This window comes from Phytophthora ramorum, assembly GCF_020800215.1.
Source record: "Phytophthora ramorum isolate Pr-102 chromosome Unknown Phyram_PR-102_s0004, whole genome shotgun sequence".
Taxonomy (NCBI): Eukaryota; Oomycota; class Peronosporomycetes; order Peronosporales; family Peronosporaceae; genus Phytophthora; species Phytophthora ramorum.
This window is the reverse complement of record NW_027150650.1, coordinates 2756731-2779937: the sequence shown is the minus strand read 5'-3', so window position 1 is coordinate 2779937 and position 23207 is coordinate 2756731. Positions and strand designations below refer to the sequence as shown.

At 56.0% G+C, this 23207-nt stretch overlaps 9 protein-coding genes across 9 annotated transcripts; 4 read left to right on the top strand and 5 right to left on the bottom strand.

Moving 5' to 3' along the window:
• Nucleotides 1-879: 879 nt before the first annotated feature.
• KRP23_5327 (uncharacterized protein) lies at nt 880-2139 on the bottom strand (the record flags this gene model as incomplete). The annotated part of the gene is made up of 1 exon (XM_067890380.1): nt 880-2139. The coding sequence occupies one exon, from the start codon at nt 2137-2139 to the stop codon at nt 880-882; it is 1260 nt and encodes a 419-aa protein (XP_067746933.1).
• A 1397-nt stretch (nt 2140-3536) lies between these two features.
• Nucleotides 3537-4085, bottom strand: KRP23_5326 (uncharacterized protein; the record flags this gene model as incomplete). The annotated part of the gene is made up of 1 exon (XM_067890378.1): nt 3537-4085. One exon carries the CDS (start codon nt 4083-4085, stop codon nt 3537-3539), a length of 549 nt encoding a protein of 182 aa, XP_067746932.1.
• Nucleotides 4086-5035: 950 nt separating this feature from the next.
• On the bottom strand, nt 5036-7038 carry KRP23_5325 (uncharacterized protein; the record flags this gene model as incomplete). The annotated part of the gene is made up of 2 exons (XM_067890377.1): nt 5036-6834; nt 6969-7038. 2 exons carry the CDS (start codon nt 7036-7038, stop codon nt 5036-5038), a joined length of 1869 nt encoding a protein of 622 aa, XP_067746931.1.
• A 199-nt stretch (nt 7039-7237) lies between these two features.
• Nucleotides 7238-8111, top strand: KRP23_5324 (putative 5-formyltetrahydrofolate cyclo-ligase; the record flags this gene model as incomplete). The annotated part of the gene is made up of 4 exons (XM_067890376.1): nt 7238-7591; nt 7659-7812; nt 7875-7939; nt 8001-8111. 4 exons carry the CDS (start codon nt 7238-7240, stop codon nt 8109-8111), a joined length of 684 nt encoding a protein of 227 aa, XP_067746930.1.
• Nucleotides 8112-8221: 110 nt separating this feature from the next.
• Nucleotides 8222-9199, top strand: KRP23_5323 (DnaJ-like protein subfamily B member 11; the record flags this gene model as incomplete). The annotated part of the gene is made up of 6 exons (XM_067890375.1): nt 8222-8349; nt 8435-8526; nt 8614-8689; nt 8766-8916; nt 8993-9101; nt 9189-9199. 6 exons carry the CDS (start codon nt 8222-8224, stop codon nt 9197-9199), a joined length of 567 nt encoding a protein of 188 aa, XP_067746929.1.
• Nucleotides 9200-10325: 1126 nt separating this feature from the next.
• On the bottom strand, nt 10326-13193 carry KRP23_5322 (Fanconi anemia group J protein-like protein; the record flags this gene model as incomplete). The annotated part of the gene is made up of 1 exon (XM_067890374.1): nt 10326-13193. One exon carries the CDS (start codon nt 13191-13193, stop codon nt 10326-10328), a length of 2868 nt encoding a protein of 955 aa, XP_067746928.1.
• Nucleotides 13194-13331: 138 nt separating this feature from the next.
• KRP23_5321 (Fatty acid amide hydrolase) lies at nt 13332-15260 on the bottom strand (the record flags this gene model as incomplete). The annotated part of the gene is made up of 2 exons (XM_067890373.1): nt 13332-14922; nt 14995-15260. The coding sequence occupies 2 exons, from the start codon at nt 15258-15260 to the stop codon at nt 13332-13334; spliced, it is 1857 nt and encodes a 618-aa protein (XP_067746927.1).
• A 125-nt stretch (nt 15261-15385) lies between these two features.
• KRP23_5320 (Acyl-CoA-binding domain-containing protein 5-B) lies at nt 15386-16580 on the top strand (the record flags this gene model as incomplete). Its single annotated transcript, XM_067890372.1, has 2 exons — nt 15386-15780; nt 15848-16580. The coding sequence occupies 2 exons, from the start codon at nt 15386-15388 to the stop codon at nt 16578-16580; spliced, it is 1128 nt and encodes a 375-aa protein (XP_067746926.1).
• A 205-nt stretch (nt 16581-16785) lies between these two features.
• Nucleotides 16786-20511, top strand: KRP23_5319 (Calpain-9; the record flags this gene model as incomplete). The annotated part of the gene is made up of 1 exon (XM_067890371.1): nt 16786-20511. The coding sequence occupies one exon, from the start codon at nt 16786-16788 to the stop codon at nt 20509-20511; it is 3726 nt and encodes a 1241-aa protein (XP_067746925.1).
• Between the last annotated feature and the right edge of the window lie 2696 nt (nt 20512-23207).

Below are 23207 nucleotides of genomic sequence, written 5' to 3'. Positions count from 1 at the left end.
GTGAATTGATTGTCCTTGGCAGCTTTCTCGGTGGGCTTGTTTGAGCGTTGGTCATTTTGGCGGTGCTTGTGTGCGTGTTGATTGTCTACGGTTGGTCAGGACTTCGTGTGTTCGGAACACATTGCAATCGGTTTTGTCTGAAGAGAAAGCCTCATGAGTCATGGGTCACTAAGCTGTGTGACTCGACTCGTACAGCTTGAAGTACGAGCAGAGTAACGGAGACCTGTGTCGATTGATTGCCTAACGGTACATGTATATTAGTTCTCTGGCACGGTGAAAAATCGGTGGTTCCGACAGGAACCATTTGGGACTTAATTCATTTCGCCATCATCTCAGCGTGGACGGCATGTGGCTTGCGACTTTGATGACAGCGCCTAACAGCCATTTTGTGTTTGGATGTGCCGCAGCAAGCACCATGTGAATCTCCGTGCAAAATGTGACGGAGCGAGCCGGTTAGCATACGATTCTGGGGGCAAGGGTGCAGGATTTGTGTAAGGGAATAACTTCACACATCCTGGTTGCAGTGCACTTCAACGAGCACTTCCCGCTGATCGACACCTTCAACGTGGAAACGACACAGCAAGAAAATATCATCTTCGCAGCAGCTGCGGAGCTCCATGGAGGTGCTGCGGATCCGCAAGATGACGGTCGTGGCCTTGTACTTGAAGGAATGAGACGCTGCCATGCTGGACGTGTCGCTAGTGCTGACTCCCTTGCTCAGGAACGCTCGACGCAAATGAGCGCACGAGAACAAAGTGTCAGGTTCATAAGTGTCGGGTTTTCATATACGTGTCGACATGCAGGGCCAGCTATTAGCAGACAAAATGGCCACTGTTCCTACCGTCTAAAGACTATCCTACTCGTAGGCTGCGCGGCAGCTTATGCAGCAGCGACTGTGGAGAACGAGCCCACGCGGGAGCGCTTGGCCGCCGCGGAGTCTACGTAGCCACTGACGGACAATGCACGCATGCGTTTGGTCGGCGAGTTGATCGACGCGTCGTTCTCGCTGTTGGTCGGCGTCATACTGGGAGACGACGGAGCACTCGTCTCGACAGGTTGCTGCTTGATCTGATCCTGGATCTGATCTTCTTCCTCCTCCTTCTTATCGTCTTTGCTGTCCATGATCGAGCTGTTATCCTTACTTGAGTTGCTGGCCTTGCTAGCTGCCTTCTTGCCGCCCTTCTTCTCGTTGCGGTTGGCCTTGTAGAAGAAGTCCAGCAGCAGGCCCACGGCGTTGGCGTCGTCCACATCGCCCTCTTTGTTCGAGTCTTCGTACATGCGGGGCTTGAGCGGCACGGGTCGTGACCTGTGCCCAGATGAGGGGCGCGCGTCGAACTCGTCCGTTGCGACCGGAGGGTCTTCTCGGTTCTCCTTGAGCCTCTTGATGAAGGCCGCCTCCAGCGCGACGAGCTCGAGCTGGGCCTGCATGATCCTCACACGAGACTCTGGCGTAGGGCTGCAAGGCCGAAAGACCTGCTTGCCGATGCACTCGCCGCCCGTGAACTTCTTGGTGATGCGCATGGGCTCGCAGTTGAGCTTCTGCGAGAGGTAGAGACGCAGCATAGTGCCTCTCTCGAGTGGCAGCAGCCCCTCCTTGAAGTAGTTGGTCAGCTGGGCGGCGTAGCGGCTTTCTTCCTCGGTCCACTTACCCTTGCGGAGCCCCGGCCGGGCCTTGCTCTTGGTGGATCGACTCGAGAGCTTGGGCGTGCGCGCGCGTTTGGGTGGCATCTTCTTGGGCTGCTCCAGCAGGTCGTCGGTCGGGTCCAGCTGCTGCTGCTCCGTCTTGATGGTGTACCGGTCCTGCGGGTACAGCATCGAGTGCTGCGGCTGCGGCTCCCGATCGGGCTCGCTGCTGAGTGGCGTGAACATGGGCTGGCTGGTGGGTGGCAGCGAGGTGAAGCTGCCGCCGCTGGGGCGTGAATTGGGGATGATGAAGCGCAGCGGCGCGAGCGTGGGCGCCGCTGCCGAGCGCTGGAAGATGGTCGGCTGCGGCCGCATCGTGGCGAAGGACGGCACGGCAGAGACGTTGGTCGAGGGGAAGCCGATGCTGCTACTGGTGCTAGAGGTGGGTGCAGTGGTGGTGGGGCCGCTGCTGCTGCTTGGGGACGGGCCCTGGTGGATGAGCGACCGCATGTCCATTTTTGTATCGTCTTGGCTTGAGTGATCTGTATTGCGAAGTGAGTTCAATCGCCCCACCACCGGCTGGAAACGCGCTTACGTATTTCTTTCCCCCGAGCCGGCAATGAGACGATTTTCATCCAATCGTGGGCGCCGAAGCGCAATTGACGATTCCCGATTAACGAATGTCGCGCGAAGGTGACGTTGAAGTGAAAGATCGGCGCCAGTGATTGGACCACGGGAAACAGAAGCGACCCGGCTCTGACTCCTTGCAACTTCAACAAAAAAGAAGCGTTCGCCGTCCGTCAGCCGCCGAGATTGCGTCGAGTGGCCAAGCCGTTCAAGGTGAAGGCGTCGATCCTGTCTATCTGCTTGGTCATCCGCAGCAGCAGCGCAAGCGAATCTCATGGGCGAGCTTGGCAGCGGCCGACTGGCACCACACCGAGCCCTCTCACTGGATTGTTGAAGAACGACGCGAGAGGACGAGCCGAAATGGCCCGGCGCTGCGTCAGGTTGAAGCGGACCGCGCTTGAGACAGATCTTCGCGGCCAATTGCGCTGGTCTCCACTCGTTTTTATACTGGCGCTTGTATCGGGCCCCCCTCCTAGAAACGGGTCGCGATCAGCGCGACGATGGGGATCGGGTGCCCGCCACGTGGTGGTGCTGCTTTCGAGTGCCGTTATTGACGTCGTGGTGGCGCAGGCGAGGGAGCAGTGCGGGCAGGCCACCGTTTGAAGCAGGCCGCGGTCCACAGGCTCGCGCCGCCGCCGCGCGCGGAAGACTTCAGTGAAGCTGGCAGAGAGCGATGACGGCAACGGCGACCTCAACAGCCTGCTCTTGCACGAATCACCATTCACGAAAAAAGCGCGGCCACCATGTTCAGCTGGCGAGTGCAGCGGATCCCCGAGCGGTGGCATGCCGACGGCGAGCGGAGACCATTGCCACTTCAACTTCTGATCCATGCGATATATCGCTGGCGTACCGTAGATTCGAGGCGAACTGTGCCTCTCACCGAGCGCTGCCCGCCAGTCAAATCCAACTTCGACGTCCACATCGAAGCTCGCTTCAAGGTCCCGTTTCTGACTCGATTCCCTCGCCTACCCCGCTCGTCACGTCACCGTTTGCAGTCGCATTGCGCAATGTGCAGTGTTGAAGCCGCTCCAGACTTCGGAAGCTAAAGGGAAGCAGGTCTTGCCTGCAGATTAGCAAGCAGTGGCGGCAGCGGGGAAGACCCAGTCCACAGGTACAACAAGCCAAGCATGACGGATTTGCACTAAGACGCAGCAACTTGCAAACCGAAGGCGACGATGGCAGCATTGAAAGCTTCGGCTCGTCATTCAAAAACCGCGATGCTGGCGGGACTTAAGTTATACTGGACGGACTACTGTAGATGAGTGGCAACTAATACGGCGCCGTTTTTAGTTGACGCCCTCGATGCGCGGCAGGTTGATCACTGGCACTCGGGACGACACTCGCCGCCTTTGCTGGTTCTGCTGCTGCTGATGATGATAGGGCGAGTAGCGGTGCTGCCGCATGAGGCCTGCGTTGCAGACCCGCATGGCGTGGCGACTGCACTGTGCGCACGAGCATGACACTTCGCCAGTCGACACGTTGCCCAGCCAGAAGACCAGGTCCGGCCACGGAATCTCGTCCGTGCACGGCTCGCGCGACGGCTCCAGCTTGGCCCAGCAGTTGATGGGCGTCGTCTGCTGTGTCGATCCCGCTCGGCCGAGAGCGGAAGCGCAACTTCCCTTGGTTGCGACGCCGCTGCTGCTGTGCGTGAAGAATCCGGCGGGGTCCAGCTCCAGGAACGTCTCGGGCGTCGTGGGCTCCAGGAAGTTGGCGGGGAAGAAGAGCGTCGCCACGTCATTGGCGTCGTTCTTCCACAGCGCCGTGTTGTCCGAGCTCAGGCTGGTGTTCCCGCTCGAGACCGACTTTGGCTGCTTGTGGCCAGGGTCCATGAGCATGCTGAATTGGTAGTGAGGATGTACGCACGCGTTCGGTGACGTCGGCGTAGGTCGCTCCCTGCGAGAGACGAACGGGGACTCGGCTTCCGCGTGCGCGAGAGAGAAATCGGAAGTGATGGAAGGAGACCGGCCCACCAGCGCCGCACCCAAGCGTCGCGCGCTGCGGCTTTCCACGCCATCATGTCGTGTTGAACACTGCACTTGGCTCCGGCTGGACGTAACGTTCGTGGGTGTTACCTGCGGCATCCCATAGAGAAACTCCCTAATCAGAGAGTATTCGTGCGAACCCGCGTGTGAAGCGGAGAAAAGAGGGCTCTCGCGGTTCGGCTGTCAGCTTCGAGCGACTAAATTTGTGGGCCTTCCGATATATCACTCGGCGCTACGTTGCCCGAGGTGAAACGTGCAGCTAGGGGCCAGATAACTTGTTCACGCCCGTGAGATGTGTGATAACTTTGACGCAAGTCGCTGCTTCGTGTCGCTAGCCGACTTACACCGCAGCGTTTTCTCTATAGGACATCCAAAGACTTTCTGGCCCTAGAAAACGGATGCAGCTTGCAATATGCGCTCTTCACCGGGTTCACTATCCACTTCAACATGAGCAACTTCAACGTTGTGCGAGTTCATTAGGTTGCATATCAATAATATCAATCATGTCATGCTTCGTGTACACATGGCAAGCTAACTGGATCTCGACTCACCAGGACGGTCCAGCGAAGCGAGATGTAGCTATGGGTGGCGAGCGCTACACACGTGTGAAAAGCCCACCTGGTGTTCGTCAGAAAAGTAAGACTGCCGAGAGAGACCCATCTGCTGGCTTCTTGCAAGGTAAATGCATCATACAAGCTAGCCCATGCCATCACAGTGGGGATACTTCACCGGTTTCCAATTTGGAAGGTGTAAGCCTCCATCTGATGATTGCCCAAGCGGCTCATAGTACTCACTCCTTCGTCTCAACCGTACAGGAACTGCGCCTCGCCCTTGAGCAAGCTGTCGCCAGAGCTACCTCGAGTACGGCACGAAGCTGAGTCCAGCTCAGGCTCGCTGGTCTCTTCCGGGTCGTGCGGATGTGTGAGCACGGCATCATGCTTGGAGACTCCAGCAGAATACGACTGCACCGTGATGCTGGGATGATTGGTTTGTAGCACCAAGTCCGAGAGCACGTGCACGCTATCTCGACGGTAGATGCTGACGGAAACGCCGTGTCGCTCACGCATGATCGGGACCAGGAGCTGCGTGAACCCTGCTGCAACCTCACTCTTCAAGTTAAGTAGTCGCAGAGGTGTGGCGCGGCCAGTGCCTCGAATCGAATTGTGCAGCCAGTCCGTGAGCAACATGACCTTGGACTTCTCAGTGGTCCAATTATCGAGTAAGCACTTGATCAACGGTGAATTCAGGTCACCTGGAGGGGCTGGGAAGGGCGCTGTCTCCTCCGCCCACTTACCGCTCTCGCCACCGTCCACCAGGGCTTTAATCTGTTTTTCCTTTTCATCAACGTCCACGTCAGCGAGTGCTGCGATATGGTAGTCCAGCTGCTGTGTAAGTCGAGAAATCTCCTCCTGAGCAGACTTGTTGCACTCTTCTAATGCCTTTTGTGAGGCCACTGCAGCGCACCACTGCACCTTCGTGTGACGCAGCATCTCCTTCGACAGATTATACTTCTCGGTGATAATCTGCAGCTTGCGGGTTAGACGTTCATTCACTGTCTCCATCGACTGCCCACTGCTAGATGTTGTGTCCGACGCTGCTGATCCATTGCTGCTGTTACTTCCCACTCGCTTGAGTGCCTGCTCCAGCACTTCTTCTTCAGCATTGCCCGATCCAAGGTGCGGCAGGTCCATGGCTGCTCGGAGTTCGCGCAGCTCAGCTTCTAGCTTCATGTTGGTCTCGATAAGCACATCACGCACTGTCACGCCCAGCGTCTGTGGGTCTGCCTCCTCCGGTTGTTGGGAGCACGTGCAGTCATTCGCAAATGGGCGAGACTCGGCGATCTTCTTGTAGACGAGGTTCATCGAGCGCAAACTATCCAGCACGGCACGCTCCTCCATGCGCTCTTCACGCAGCGTTTCGTTAGCGCTCTGCAATTTCTCATTGCGCTTCTCCACCCGTTCAATGTGGGCAACGCACTCCGGTAGCTTGGCCGCCTTGCGTCGCAGCGCATCCGCCTCTTTCCGCAGACTTTTAATCTCCAGAACGCGTGCTTCGTTCTCCTCCGACGTGGTCTGCAGGCATTGCTGCAGCTCTTCATAGTCCGCGTACGTAAACACGCTGGCCTGATTCGAGTCGTACGTGGATGCAGGGTTCATCACTGCAAAGTTCTGCTGCTCTGCTGTGTCGATCTTTGCAGCTTCCGCTCTCTGTTGGCCCAGCTCCGCCACCAACGCCGCGATCTGATTTTCTGCCAGAACTTTGGCCTCCTCCGCCTCCTCCACGCGCAGCTTCAGAGCGTCCTCCTTCTCTAGCAGATCCGTGACCAGCGCCGACTTGGCCTTGAGCTCGTTGTGCAGTGTGCTGGCCTCCTTCAGCAGGTCCTTGCGGTTCTCCGTGACACTGCCCAGCTCGTGCTCGCGCGCTTCCAGTTCGGCCCGGAGCTTCGGCCGCTCGCACTCCAACGCCGCCACGTGCTCTCGCAGAGCTGCTACCTCCTCGTTCAGCGCCTGATTCGTCTCCAGCAGCTGGATCCCAGCGCGTGCAGCCTTGCGGAGCGCCTCCTCCTCATCCAGATCCATGTCGAAGCATTCAGACCCGCGGGCTACGTACGTCAGTGTCCGATGAGACAAAGTGTGTCGGTGTATAGGTATACAATGACCAGGTGGAATTTGTTATTAGTGACACTTCGGAAGCGTATGTTTTATAATACAATAGAGGTGCATGTAGGCAGCGTACATGTAGCGGAATACGGCGCGTCGTCGTCTAGCGCCGAGCTCGAGGACAAGGCTCTCTCCAGGCGGTTCATGCTGCTTGTCTGCTCTGCGTCGGGCTCTGGCGAAAAACGTTATGAGGTTCAGCTTATACCGGCGTTTTTCTTGATGTTGCACCTTCCCGTTCGATGGAAGCTTTTTTGGTCTTTAGTCCGCGGCAGAGGCACAAATCAGAATCATACAAATACCAAGTGCATTCTAGGTGCTTTTTGGTCTCCATTTTTGGTGCCGCTAATGCCGTCGAGCAGTAGTGCACCACCCGCGAGCAGTAGCGAGGACATGGCCGCGTCGCTCAAGAAGGAGCTGCGGCGTCGCATCGGCGCGATGCTCAAGGCGCTGCCCGACGCGGAGGTGGCGGAGCAGAGCCGCCGTTTGGCTGAGCAGGTGTGCGCGCTGCCCGAGTTCTCGCAGGCCCGTGCGGTCAGCGTGTACCTGGAGATGCCCAAGGAGGTGGCCACGTTGGCGCTGCTGGAGGCCGCTTTCGCCGCGAACAAGAAGGTTTTCGTGCCTAAGATCACGGGCCGCTCGGCGGAGGACCTCAAGATGCTGCAGGCGCAGTCGATGCAGGACATCCGCAGCTTCCCCAAGGTTAGTAGGATACAGTAGAGGTCGAAGACTATTCAACGGTCTAATCGACTGCTGGGAACTGTATTAGGACAAATGGCAGATTCCGGACCCGCCTCTGCTCTCGGACAGCGGGGCCCCGCGTGACGACGCCGTGCAAGGAAGCGAGCTGGAGCTCGTTTTGCTGCCGGGAGTAGCTTTTGATCGTCGAGGAGGACGCCTCGGCCACGGCAAGGGATACTACGGTATTTTGCTGCAATTGGCTCTTGGTGTTTGATGCTGGGTAAACTTATTAGTGGTGCTGTAGACTGTTTCCTGCGTCGCCTGGCGGAGCACTATGCTGAAATTGGGCACCCGCCACCCACCACCATCGTATGTGCTTGCAATGAAATTCCAGCAGCAAATTTTGCTTACTGACGTGTTGGTACCGCAGGGTCTCTGCCTTACGCCGCAGCTCCTGGAGCAAGTGCCGTTGGCAGCGCACGATCGCATGCTGGACATGGTGGCGACACCTACCGAGGTGATCCGCGTCAGTTCGGAATAATGGCAAATAGTATCCAACCCACGATTGGCTGAAAATATCCGAAATATCACGCTGAAAATATTCTAGACGATTGCATACAGTGCAGGAGCTTGCATTTGGGAACGAGCATCATGATTGGGAAGCGCGTGCTGTTCGGTGCGCTATGCCTGCTGCTGTGCGCCACGGCGGTGTTTGGCCAGGACTTGTACGAGCTGCTGGGGGTGTCCTCGTCCGCCACCTCGTCCCAGATGAAGCGCGCGTGCGTAGCAGTCGAGACAAATGCCTTTTATGACGTGGAATTCTAAATTGATTCCTGCAATTATTGAAATTTTGGCTGGCTATAGCTACCGCAAGATGTCGCTCAAGTATCACCCGGACAAGCAGACGGAGGAGACCCGCGAGGTGATGAAAGAAGAGTTCGTCAAGATCTCGAACGGTACGGGCAGCACTAGACCTATGTCACAGTTGTTTAGCTACTATTATGCTGATTATTTGGGGTGCTACATGTACTGGTATCTCTTAGCGTACCGTGTGCTATCGGACCCGGAGCGTCGTGAGAAGTACGACGTCTACGGCATTGCGGACGATGAGGGATTCGCGTACGTTGCTTTGCCTTGCTTTGGGGGGCTTAAATGGTGATATCATTGACACTTGTTGGTGTTATTTTGTGTGTAGGAACTTTGACGAGGCAGCTCGTTTCGCGAGCGACGGTGTGGAGGACTCATTGATGAACTGGGTCGGCCTCGTGGCGGTGCTGGCGGTGGGCATCATCCCTATCGTCATTATGCAACGCAACCGCACCAAGCCTCTAAAAAAGAGACGTGAGGTAGATGGTTGCAGCAGTCTGGGAAGAACATGCAGTTGATAAAGCTGACGTGGTTCTTTTCATATTGTTGTTCCAGGCCCTACGAAGCCTGGCAAAAAATAGACTCACCAAGGCGGGGGACAAATCGTTCACCACGACTTTCGCCAAGACGCGCAAGCAGTACGTTGATGACCCGATGCGTGCGCGTGAGTAGGCTCGTGTACTCGTTGTTTGGGTGTGTAGCCGAATGCTGATTTGGTGATTGTGTTGGCGTTGATTGCGTGCTTCATCAGACCAAGATTAGAGGCTACTGCTGTAGATATCCAAACATTGTTGCAATGAATTCGCCCAATTTGAAACGTGCTTGTCGTGTTGCTAGTTGTCTGTCTTGTCACTACTGAGAAGTTGTCAGCCCTCATGTAATGAATCTTGCAAGAACAGCAATGCCGCACGAGACTACGATGCTCTTCACGACTGTAAAACGTGGTGGCTGAATTGAGACCCGCCATTGGCGGTAATGAAGCGGGTTGATTATCCTCTAGATTGGATAGGATGACTTTTCCGTTGTACATCACATCGAATGCAACCCTTAGTGCCAATGCTAGCTCCAGGAGATGCTGTTACCTGTGTGTAGTGGAGTCGGCGGATGGCACGTCAGACGCTTGAGTACAAATTGTCATTTTCGAATTCGCATCGCGTCTCACAAGTCCAAGAAGCGGTTACGATCAAGAACCAAATGCTGCCAAACCTGTCTGACCGATGGGGTGCGAAGCTCCAAGTTCTGGTACCTGCCGCATCCGAGTCTGCAAGTATATCGGCTGGACGAAACGCACTGCTCGAACTCAAGAAAATCGACTCAATCCGCGTATTTGCCTCGGGCAAAGCACACTTCATCGTTGAAGTGTTCATGGCTTCAGCTACCACCAGATACTTGGGTCTGTCAACAGCACCAACCGGACCGACAGTCCGGTTCGAGAGAGAATTGTCGGAGTTTAAAGGCGTCAACAACGAATTGCACGGCATCGTCAGCTCAGCGCACGCAGGTGAGCGCTGCAAACTTTGCTCCGCCATCCTCCATTGGTTCGTGTTTGGAGAAAACCCTGACGGGATTCTGCTGGTATTCGCCAGCAAGGAACGAGTCGCGCGCAAGCTCCAGAAGTTCCTGGACGACTTGTTGGCAGTGATAATCGAATGTGCCTCTATTGACACGCAAGGCTGCTGCTCCGGACAGACTCTTATCCCACAAGCAGTGCACAAGTTCCTGTTCAGCTCGCCAGCAGCATAAACGCAGCCGTTCCATCGGTACTTGGGCTCCGCTGGCATCTCTGTAGATCCCCTCTTCGAGTCCGTTCACCAGCGTGCACGGGCGTTGGTGTGATTGGACTAAATAACTATAAGAACGCGGTTAATAAACGTATTTCGTGTCACCACTACGGAACTGTCTGTGGCTTAGTCTTGATCTGGATATGGGTATCCTCTTCATATTCAAGAATAATAGACCCAGTCAATAAAGGTGTCCGTGTCGACGGCGCGGGGGCGGGGGCTGGCTCCGGTTCTGGCGCAGCAGCTGACATGGGCATCTCTACTTGGTTTCGCTGAAAAAACTCGGCAAAGAGAGGGTTGGAATCTTCGGACAGTCGGAACTCTTGAACGTATGGTCTCATCCATTTTGAAAGCGAATTCCCGTGCATGTTGCCGCGATGTCTCGAGTCGATCAAGATAACAGCCCCATAGTCGCGACGGTGTCGAATGCACCGCCCCAGTGCTTGGTTGAGCGCCCGGAATGCTTGGAGTTTGTACCACCAGGAGCCATTCATCAATTTTCTGTCAAAACGAGACTTGTTGTCTTGGTACTCGCGTTTCAAAGATACTTGCAAGTCCTTGAAATTGGGAAACGGAATTCCGACTGCAAGTACCGCTCGTGCGTTGTCATCGGAAAAATCGATACCCTCACTGACTTTTCCACGGTAGACAGCAAGGAAAATTGCACCAGTCTGGCATGGACCTTCAGCGTCGGTCCTGCTATGGACCCACCCGCTCGGTATGCTGTGCGCAGCTGAATGCTCGGCAATCTTAGCTTTGTATCGATCGAGCAGCGCATCAAAATCCTTTCCACCAAGACGCGGCTCACTAAACACTTGCTTATGTTTCTCGAGTTCGGCCCATACTCCTGTGCGTTGCCAGCGCGCCTTCAAGGTGCCCATTAGTGCATAGGACGGAAAGAACATGAGGATGCCACCAGGGATGACTTGTGCGTATTGCAGCAACAAGAAGCCCATTGAATCCTGATACTGGAAGTTCTGCTGGTTCTTGTACGTTGATATCAAGTCGACATTCCCCGGTCCGTTCATGATTGCGCCGATGAAAACTTGCTTACGCATGTTCACCACATGGTTAGCTTCGAGGCGAATCGGGAAGTCTACCCCAAGTTCCCCGGCAAACGAGTCCATCGGGCTCAGTGTGCCGGACGCGAGGATTACGCTGTGGGACTCAAGTGCAACGCTGGAGAATACAACCGCCGCGCTCAGACACCAAATGCAAAGCGTCGTGTCAATATCTTCTTCACCCTTGTCATTCATCCTCATTTTCTTGGTAATCAGTAACTTGAAATCGTCTGCATTCCTGCCCTTGTCAAACGCCATATAGGTTGCAACAGAAACCAGTCTCGAGGCAGTATTCAGGGCGCGAGTACTCAGCATAACCTTCGCGCCTGGAGATGCTCGTTTCATTTGCTCATATTGGAAGATTTCTTCAAGGTCAACGTCGCTCACGTCCATAAGCTTACAGCTGCGCAGCATTTCCAAGGCGTCCTCTGTGCTCCACAGCACATGGCAATCGTCATCATCGACGTCTTCCGGATCTCTCACGAGCTCTGCATTGGTTTCAAACCAAGTTTCAACGTGGCTCAACATGTTGCGGACCGCATCATACGCGTCTGTTGGTGGGGTATCGGCCTCCTGCCAGATCACATCGTCAAAAGACTTAATGGCACTAGCCAGCATGTTATCAGTAATCTCAAGGCTAGCACCGTTGCGGCACGTGTCCTCGACGTTATGAGCCTCGTCCAACACCACGATAGCATTCTGAAGCTTGATACCAACTGCCTTGCGAATAGATGGGTCCAACACGTAGTTGTACGGACAAAACACAATGTGTGCGGTTTCCAGCTCACTCTTGGAAAAGAAGTACGCGCATTCAGCGCACGTCGACGACAATCTGGTAATATCTTCAATGTCCCAAACCTGCGGTGCCTGAGATCGCAGACGACTGAAACTAGTCTGGTTGTACGGACATCCCCCCTCTCCATCCTCCTCGCCCGCCGTTCGGCGTTTTTCCTTCTCCATCCGCAGTTCCTGGCACCTTTCGTTCACCAAAGAAGGTTCATCGTTCACCTCCTCATTAACACACAACATGCGTTTTGATGCGAGCACGCACGAATGCAGCACCGTCGATCCTGGCAATGATCTCATATAGGACTCGGGGCAACTTTTCAGCTCTTTTACCGCTTGTGCCAACTGCGAGTGTGTCCGTGAGCAAAAGAAAATTTTGGGAACACTTGGCGGTTGCTCTTCCTGCAAATCGTTTGTCCCGAACACCGCCTCTTTGTTCTGCATCGCCATCCCTAGCTCCTGCTTGACGTTTTCTTCTAATGGTAGCCGTTGCGTCTCAATTCCCTGTTCCCGCTTCACCTCTTCGTCTGGTGGTACCAATTGTGCCTCCGTCCCCTGCTCCTGCTTCACTTCTTCATCTGGTGATAAAAATGTCTCCATTCCCTGCTCTTGCTCTTCTTGCGTTACGAGTTGCGTCTCCATGTCTAATACTCCAACCTGTAGAGAACTTGAATAAGTTACGTCTGGAGCAGTGTCGTCTTCCCTTTTAAACCTCTTGATGCTGCGTTGCAGCAGTCCAAAGGCGTCGTCATCCCAACCTGATGTGGTACTGAATTGGCTGAATTGGCTCTGGATCTCCTGTTCTTGCTGCTGCTGCTGAGCCCTTACTTGGTCCCTCAATTGTTGCATTTGCTGCCGTCGTCGCAGCTTCTTTTGGTGATATTCTGCCATGGCGTCCCGCATGAAATCTCGCTGGAATGTGAGGCACGAGCTCAGCAACGCCAGAGTTTTACCGGAACCTGTGGGCGACTCCACCAGCGCGTGTTGCTTGCGTTTCAGCGCAGCCAACGTGTTACTCATGACAGCCAGCTGGGCTGGGAACGGGGTCTTGCCGGCGGGGAAGGCCACGCGGTGCCCCATGATGAGCACCGACGGCTCGTCCGCCGTCGCTGGTGGCGTGGGCTCCATCAGCGAACAATGTGACAATAGACGCAGGCGAAGGTGATTCGAAATGTTGCAATAGATTTTGGCGTGAAAGCCTGAAACATCAAAATATGTTGAAGTTGATCCTACTACAGCTCACCGGGACTCATTGATGGCTGGAACTTAGTTGCTGGAATAATTGGCTGCGTCGTCGAGGATAGAGAAGTAGACTTGCGGCTTTTTCTGTGTCTTGGCGTACAGATCTTCCGTGGCGTGGGCGAGACGCAGCATCGTGTCCTCCTGCCAGTGGCCGGTCTGGAACTGGATGGACATGGGCAGTCCGCGCGAGTCGTAGCCGATCGGCACTGCCACGCCAGGCACACCGATGAGGTTGCCGTAGACGCTGAAGCGGAAGATGGCTCCAAGCTGCTGCGCGTTGAGCTCGCCCACTGCGAACGCCTCGGGAGGGATCTCGGGGGCGGTGATACCCGTCGAGGGCGTCACGAACGCGTCCACTTTGCTCAGCACATTTTCCTGGAACTGACGCAACGCAAATGCGCGAACACGCTGGGCTGCGAGGAAATCCATGGCCGTGAAGCTGCGGCCAAATGTCAGAATGAGCTGCACCTCCGGGGACATCTCGCCAACGCGCTCATAGTACTTGTCCAGGTTTTGCGCGAATTCAGATGAAATAGTAATGCTGTGCGCGACGTGGATGGGTGTCAGGTGGCGCAGTGGCGTCTCCACAAGCTCCGCTCCACGCGCTTCCAGAGCCTTAAGTGCCTTGTTAACCGCTTCAGCAATCTCTGGTGACGAATGATTCGTGTAATCGCTGAAGTAGCCGATGCGAACGCCTTTGAGCGAGGCAGTGTCCTCAAACGAATGCAGATCCACGGAGGGTTGTGTCATGCCACGAGGGAAACTGAGTTCATCTCCGCCGCTCATGATAGCGTAGCCTATAGACGCGTCACGAACGGAGGCTGCGATCGGACCAACGTGAGCAACGGAAGGGCAGTCGGCTGCCGCGGGAGGGACGCGCTGAAACGTGGGCTTGATACCGACAACACCACACATCGAGGACGGGATGCGAATTGAACCACCGCCATCCAAGCCTAGAGCTAGTGGCACAAGGCCTGATGCCACCGCAGCAGCCGACCCACTCGAAGATCCGCCAGTGTAGCATTTTGGATTGTACGGGTTACGCACCGTGCCATAGTGCATGTTGTAACCTGTGACACCTGAGCCAATCTCGTGCATATTGGTAGTTCCAAGAATGACAGCTCCGGCCGAACGAAGTCGAGCAACAGGAGGGTCGTCTTCAGTCGCCGGATCCTCTTCGTAGCCAAGAAACGAAGTACCCGTGAACATGCGATGGCCCTTAATGTGCACTTCATCTTTGATAGCCACGGGGACACCATCCAGCACGCCCAGCGGCTCTCCACGCGCATAGCGCTCCGCAGACGCCTTCGCCTGAGCCAAAATCTCGTCATCGTGTTTCTCCACGAACAAGTTCAGCGGGTACCCACTCTTCTGGTTCTGCTCTACGGCAACTAGTAGCGCTTTTGCCACCTGCACGGGAGTCACCTCACCGGATGCGTAGCGAGACGTGTAGTCCGCGATACTCCAGTGCTTGAACGAGACGTCAGCATTCTCGGCCCTTGATCCCTTCTTGCTAAATTCCTCGAGTGATAGTGGCCCCCCTTGTGTTTTGTCGCTCTCCTTGGGGTCCAGGTACGGATAATACAGTGGCAGGTCCGGGATGGACGCCGCAAACCTGGCAGCAGCATTGACAACTCAGTGCTCAGTGCACGAGAAGGAATTTCACGGGCAAATATAAATTTCCTACTTGCGGACTTCCAGGATCTTGTTGTCCTTGGCCAATTGGTTGCACAGGATGCGGCCGAGCACTGGCAGGCGGGCCACGTAGGCCAGGGCCAGCAGCGGCTTCCCATAAAGCACGGGCGCCGCCAGATCCGCGAGGTCGTAGCCGCTGCTAGCCGCCCACTGGCGCTGCAGCAGCTCTAGAGGCGGCAAGTCCACGCGGTCGCCCAGCATCAGCAGCGCGCTCGACAGCAGCACCACAACAGCCACCCCAGCCGACGTCGACACCATCGGAGATTCTCTACACCGAAAAGATTGCAGAATGACGTGCACAAATCACAAAAATACTCACAAAAACAGTGTCCTTCCCGTTGACGTCAACTTTTTTCCCACGTCGGACTGGCCAAAAGTTTAAGATGCCGTCGTTAGCGCCGCCGTCCTCGCTCTTCAGCTCCGTCGTCTCACAGGCCTCGGGCGTGCAGTCCGTGCGCGCGCGGCTGTTGTCTACTGCTCCGTCGCTGGAGGACGCGGACGACGTGGAGGCCTCGGACTTGCGCTCCCTATCGTCGTCCGCCGCGTCCTCCACGGCGGCCCACTCGCACGCGACCTGCGAGTCTTGCGTGCAGCTGGAGACGGACTTTGCCGGAGCGGTGATGTTCGTGGAGAGCTACCAGGGCCCGCACCGCGTCCTGACGCAGGAGAACTCGTCGCCCAAGAAGGATTTTTACGCCTACTACCAACAGGCGACGGTGGGGCCGTGTCCGACTGCAGCGCCGCTCTCAGGGCTCAGTAAACTCGAGCTTTCCAAGTGGTGCGTGCGGTGACGACTTCACGACTGTTTGGCGTTGGCTGCTAACTAGCGTTTGCTGTGACTGCAGGGAGAAGTGGCGCAATCTGGGCGCCATGACGCGGCAGGAGGCCATGAAACGCTACACGACGTCGCTGGACAACTTAGTAGATGACTGGCGTTTCAGTGCAAATCTCCGCAGCGCTGCAGACCCAAGAAGTAGTTCCTTGGGGGCGAGTGACGCCTCGGAAGCGGGCTCGGCGACGACCAACAACCGAGTGAGAAGGTCGACCAGCATGTTTGAGAGGCTGCCACGCATCTACGACGAATTGGGCGAGCTGCAGGACCGAGCTGAGGACGAGTCCAAGAAAAGGGAGGAACTGGAGGCCCACTTACTCCACTTCACGCGCGACAACCGCTCCATGTTCAACCAGCAGATCGAGCAGGTGGAGCAGATCCGCGACAGTCTGGTGTCGCTCGTCAAGAACCTGGAGGACGATGTGATGCAGCACGCGACGGAGCTACAGCGGTTAGCGCGGCGCCAGCAGGAGCTGGCTGCACGTACCGAGAACTCGATACTGCTGGCGGTGGAGACGCGCGTGCGCCAAGTGGCCCTCATCGTACGCGGCTGGGTGCGAAATCGCACGTTCCGCGCCGCGCTCATCATGCTGATCGGGCTGCGCGTGTGGCACTTCCTACGTCGCCACCACCTGCCGCAGTTCCTAGCGCAGATCCTCATCCGCTGGCTGACCAGGGTGTCGTCGCTGGATGGTGTAAACGCTGTTCCACCGCAGCTGGCCAACGCCGCTGTTCCTCGACACTGAACCAGTGTCGCTTCCCTTCTCATGCCCTGTACAGAGCATATCGATTGCATGTTCCCGTGCGTTTAATGTATTCATTCCTATGGTATGCCGAGATTATCTGGCCATGGGCAAGTTCCGGGCCAAGTTGAAGCCAGCGTTGTCGTCAATTGAGCTCGGCATAATCCTAAATTTCTCAAAATCGCCACTTACAAAGACCAAGATCAACATGCCGATCTTGACTTTTCCCTCCTCACACGTCTCATTTCGACTTCCAGTGCCTACGACGCGCATCATGTTCTGCGGCGAGTGCGGCCACCGCTGGGAGCCCGACGAGATCGCGAGCGCGCGTTTCTGCGCCGAGTGTGGCGCCCCTCGAGAAGATGTTCCCCCTGCAGCTCCCCCCGCGTCTGCTGCGGCACCCGTGCCGTCATTCTCCGCGTCCTTAAGCTCCAGTTTCAGCTCCTCGGCTCCGTATTCCGCGCCCACGTCGACTGCATCCACTTCCTTCAGTGCGGCGCCAAGTTACAGCTCTATAGCACCTTCATCAACGTCATACGCGCCTCCTGTGGCAGCTGTGACGGCTCCGACGCCCAGCTACAGCGCGCCGACGTCTGCTACTCCGACTGCTGCTGGCACCAAGTGCACGCAGTGTGGAGAGCCGTTCGGAGACTCGACGGCCTTGTTCTGTGGAGAATGCGGCGCCCATCGCCCTGCTGAGGCGCCTACAGCTGCTGTGGATGACGGGGGGGACCTGTTCGGTGTGTCGTCCACGTCGTCCACTGCTACTGCAACTGCATCGCCACAGCCAACGGCCTATGGAGGGGGCTCCACCTTTGCTGCTTCTGCCAGTGTGGACTACAACCCGACGCCAGTAGCTCCTGCTCCGACCCCTGCGTACAACCCGTACGCTCCACCTGCTGCTTCCCCTACGTATGATCCGTACGCCCCACCGCAGACGCCCGCAGCTCCTGTTGAGCCGCCGGCTTCAGTGAATGTGGAGGCCGCGGCTCCGTCCGGCAGCGGTATCAGCTCATTGCTGGCCAATTTGTCGGTGAGTGCCACGCCGGAGGGCGAGAGGGAGGAACCTGATGGCAAGGGCGTGGGTGTGAGCATCCGCCAGATTGTGCGCGCGCGCAACATGGACTCGCTGAGCACGAGGTTGGAGATCTCGAACGCTGTGGAGCGGAATAGAACCGACCCCCAGGAGCACAGTGAAGGCTACAACGTGACCAAGGTGAACAGCACGGTCACGGTTGTCCAGAATGAGCGTGCAGACCCAGCGGAGGAACGCTACTACAACCAACGCACGCTGCCGGACAATGGCGAGTGGCTGCAGATTCTGCGTAAGAACCGACAAGCTGGTACCAAGTTCACCGACCCGCAGTTCTCGCCCGACGCATCCTCGATCTTCCGTGACGCCACTAACCCCAAGTATCCGCATCTACAGGAGTACATCTGGAAGTGGAAGCGCGTGACGGACTTCTTTAACGAAACGGCGTATGTGGAGATCACTATGCTGGACGACGGCAAGAAGCTCGTGTGCAGTATGTCCATTAAGAACCCTGCTGAGGCTGAAAGCATCCTAGAGGTGATTCGCCAGAACCCGACGCCTATCGACTCGCAATTCCTGAAGATTGCCAAGGATGCGGTGACTACGGGTGTCACGAAGCGCAAGCGTGACCACCTGCTGCTGCTCACGAAGAACATGATTGTGCACATGAGCGAGTTCGTGCAGGACGGACTGCAGCGCTTTGAGTTGATGTGGGAAAAGAGTTTGCTGGATCACTACAAGCCCCTCGCTTTTGCGAGCGTTGGAGAAGGATCTGGCTACCGTGTGGATGGCTCCGAGGCTGGAGTTGTGTCCCGCGTCTCGGTTCTTGTGCCAGTGTACTTCCACGCGCAAGGCACATGCCTCTTCGACCGCTCGCGTGAGTCCAAGGCTGCTAGTCGCATCTCGGGCGTGGGGATTGGACCTGGCGATATGCGCGTAGGTAGACTTGCGGATGCGTACGTGTTTGGTGCGCTATCGATTTTGTCTACATCGCAGCTCGCGCTGTCACAGGTGTTCCCCGAGTTGAGTGACGACTTGATACGCCCAGACCGGGTTGAGGTCGGCACAGCATTCCCGAAGGAACAACAGTACAATGAAGAGGGTGTGTACGCTGTGCGATTCTGGCGCAACAACCGCAGCCGTGTCGTTATTGTTGACGACTACATTCCGTGTAGTCAGTATGGCAAGCCTGTGTTCGGATCTTTTACGGGTAGCAACGGCAAGTTTGAGATTTGGTCACTGCTGGTTGAGAAGGCATATGCGAAGCTCCACGGCGGATACGAGGCTATTGTGGGTGGACAGGAGGGCTACTGCCTACAGGATCTTTATGGTGGTGTGCCTGCGCGGTACAAGCTGCAGGAAAAGTGCCCAAACGAGGAGGCCGCATGGCAAACGATTAGCAGCACGCTTCAGGCGGGTTCGCTAGTGGGCTGCAGCAACGAAGATATGGCAGCTGAATTGCCCACGGGACTCCGGAAGACGGATGCTTACGGCATCATGAAGTTGGTGGAGCTTGACTACCAGGGCGAACACACTCGCCTGGTGCAGCTTCGCAACAGTTGGGGTATTGGAATACACCAGCAACCAGAGAAGTGGAAGGGCTCCTGGTCTAACGGAGACCCGAAGTGGCATACCTTCTCACGCATGCAGAAGGTGGAGTGTGGATTCCAATTCCGCGAAGATCACACTTACTGGATGGACTTCAGCGCGTTTTACTGCTTCTTCACGACTGTCATGGAGTCGCGTAACCTGTACAACTTCCGCTCCCTTCCTGACGGCATTGGCAACCCAGTCAGTCCGAGTCTAAGCATTCACATCGTGTCAGGCGAGTGGAACGGCATCACTAGTGGCGGTCGTGACGCCATGCACTTGAACCCGCAGGTTCAATTGTACTCTCCAGCTGCAAGTGACTGCAACCTCATCGTTCACCTGGAGCAGCCTTCCCGCCGAATGAAGATGGAGACTGAGTATGCATCATACATTGCGCCTGTCATAGTGAAGAACGGGGAGCGCCAGCAGCGCAAGATTGATCTCTCGCAGGACGTGGTAGCCACGGGCACCTTCATCTCGAACCGCAGCTGCGTTCTAGAAATGCCGTTGATGCCAGTGGAGGGCGGTAAGCCTTTTGTAATCATCCCTGCGACGTACGACGGCCACCTACCGTATCAACTGGGCTTCTCCATGACGCTTTTCACGTCAAAGCCGACGGCTGTAGTGCCCGTCTCGGACACGAGTTCGCTGCCCGTATGCTGCATCTGCCAAAAGGCACTGTCGGGCACGTTCCGCACCTTCACGCACGAGCAGGATGGGCAGACGAAAGTGGACCGTGTGTGCCAGGGTGCTTGTGTGGATGCCTACCGCGAACGCAACACTCCCGTGTGCGTAGACTGCCGCCAGCGCATTGAAGTCGTGGAAGGTCGCTTCTCCGGCCGCATGTTCACCCTTCCTGACGGTTCCAGCGTGCATGCTGAGTGCATTGACGCGTACCAGATCCGCACATCGGAGAAGTGCGTCCACTGCGGTCATGCTATCGCTGCAATCCCTGGACGGTTCGACGGCAAATACTACCAGGTCAGCGGAGGCAAGTGCCACGGTGAGTGCATGGAGGCATTCCAGATGGCCACTGCTCAGCGCTGCGTGCACTGCAGTGAACCAGTAATCAAGATCGCCGGCAAATTTGATGGCCGCTTCTACAAAATCGAGGATGAACGTCTCGTGCACTTCGAGTGCTGGGAGCAGTACCAGCAGTCCGTGGCGCCAAAGTGCGTGCACTGTGCGCAGCCAATTTTGCAGATCCCGGGGCGGTTCGACGGCCGCTTTTACGAACTCGCTAGTGGCATTGGAAAGGTGCACTTTGAGTGCTGGAACGCCTACCAGACGCTTACGAACGCGCCCAAATAAGGTTCTCGATACGGTGGCTTGAAGTGAAAAGCCTAGATGATACTAATACCGATAGCTGTCGAGCGTAGGTAGGTAGCAGCTAACTGTTTTGAATTGAGCGGGTTTGATCTCTTGTCAGTTGATGCAAAGCAATGTATGACCACTCACTAGCGAAGATAACCAAAGCTGTAAAGTTTTATTAGTATGCTGTCCCCACATACGCACTGCACGACATCTTCCCGTACACACTCCGAGGGGGGCGAGTCTCGATCTAGCATCCGCTGCCGCCCGCAATGCGCAAGCAGCTCGTCGAGTCGAACAGGCTCAGGATGTTGGTCATCAAAGACCAGGCCAGAGCGAAGATAAGAATGCCAATCGTCACGATACCCGCGATCTTATTCTTCGCGCCATCGCGCTGCAAGCGATGGAGTTCATCTTTCTGACGCGGGAGCAACGTCACAAACACGATTGCAAGCAAATTGACGGCGTAGGCGATCACATAGGCATACGTGACTTGCGAGCGCACGTGGTGGTCATCCTGCTGGATGTACTCGCGCTCAATGTCGAAGTAGCCATCGACCGTTTTTGTGACCACCGTACCGAACGGGATACTAATGCGCTGCGAAGTCACAGCAAGTCCGAATAGAGTGGCCTCGAAGTCCTCGCTGTCAATCTCAAGCATGAACAGCGCGCCGACAAAATCGGTAGCGGCGTACGGGATCTTCTCAAGAAGAGGAACACCCAGCCAGAACCACTGGCTGCGAACCACATCCCAAATAGTGAACATCGTGGGAATGATGTCGAGACACACGACGAGAATCTGCGCGAAGATGATGATGTGCCGCCAGTTCCATGCAAGACCGTACTTCTTGATCAGGTACGTTCCGAGCATTGTCAGAAAACCAGCGAGCATCGTCGCGATACCATTGTTAATCGGCTCCACGCCAGCCCAGGTGCTTTGAATCGCACTCGACGATGTCACGGAAATCATAGCAAACACGTTGTAGAAGAAACGGAAGGCGATGTACCGGTAGATGGTTCTTCGCTGAAGCAGCTCGTACAGGAAAGTGTACACCGACTTGGACGGTCCCGACGCGACCTTCTTCTCTTGGATGCAGAACCAGCAGAAGGGAAGCACAATGAGCGACATACCAGCGCAAACGCCCATGATCGCGTTGAATCCAATCGACCAGGAAAAGGTGCCACCGTAATCCTCGCTGTTAAGACCCAGTCCCGTAAAGAAGGCCGAGACAATCGAGAACCAGTAGAAGACAACATCGCAGTCACCCATGGCCGTGCCTCGGATGTGAGAAGGCTCCTGCTGCGAGATCTCGATCATGGTGCCATTGAAGCCACTGTAAGCGAGCACAGTGCCAAAGTTGGCAATCATCATGAGGATAATCATCTTGATGCCACGGTTGGGGGCGTCCGAGTCGATCGTCGCTAGCTGTTCGGGCGTCAACTCACTCGTGTCCAAGTCAGCGATCGACTGGTCGCTGTAGTACGGGTCACCAAGAGGCAGAACAGCCATGAGGAAGCACGACAGGAATGTCATTCCCCATCCGATCACGATGTACGGACGGCGACGGTAGCCGAAGATCGGAACGGTGTCTGTCAGCATGCCGGTGAAGACACGGAGACTGCGCGGAAACTGGATGAGGGCAACGGCCGTCGCGACGAGCGTCGCAGACATGTGAAGGTAGTTGTTAAGCACCGCGTAGACGACACCACTGATGGTGCTGTTCACGATTCCAACGCCGGCCGAGTGCGCCGCCATGCCGAAGTTCTCCCACGCGTACACGGACACGGAACCCCGAGGGGCACGCAGAGCGCCGTTTTCATGCTGACCGAGCACGTCGTTCTCGACATAGGGAGACTTGACCTCTGCGTAGGAGTCTTGCTTGACTTGCTCTGGAGCCTGCATGGCGACTTGGAGGATTGAGAAATGAGCTCAGAGACGGCGGAAAGCTCTGCAGCGCCAGCCCAAGGCTACGGTGGTGATGCATCTTTGACTGGACCCGCTCGCTCTCCACTGCAACCGACAACCAAGAGCACAAACGAGATGGTGCGCTAAGCTGCTCTACATTCGGAATCGAGCTCGAGTCGACGAGTCTAATCTCCGCAGAGAGGGACCCGCTACCAAAACTGTGACAGACCAAGTTGTAGTTTTCGGCTTTACAAGATGAAAGGCGAGGGGGTACAGTGTATCTTTAGATTTGTCTGTGCCAAGCGCGACAAAAGAATCTCCTAAAACCCATAACTTGCAGTATTATCCCACATCGAGCAGACAATGCAATTTTGTTAATCTCATATGTTTGATGGAGCCTTTGGTGCTAAGTTCATGAGTTTAGCTCACTCTGGTGTCGGTGGTGCAACCTGGACCACCAGCAATGTCCTGGTCACGTGTCACGTGGTTGTATTGTATTAGTACTGGTTTTGCTGTGTACTACTGCTGATTAAAAACTGTACTAGAGTGCGGTTGGGAACGTGAAGGATTATGATTGGATCGAAGCACGCGCTCTCCGTCTCTCTCCAGTACGGCTGGTGCAGGCGATGAGTCGCCCGAAAACAATCGTGTTGCTGTCCGGATACCCATTCGCGTCAAGTTGGGTCCTGCTCGTCACGCTGGGCAACCGTATCCAGCTTACCAACTGACCGTGCTTAAAAAAATCAATGAAAAGACCAAGCCCCGGTCCCAAGATTTGAAAGCAGGATCC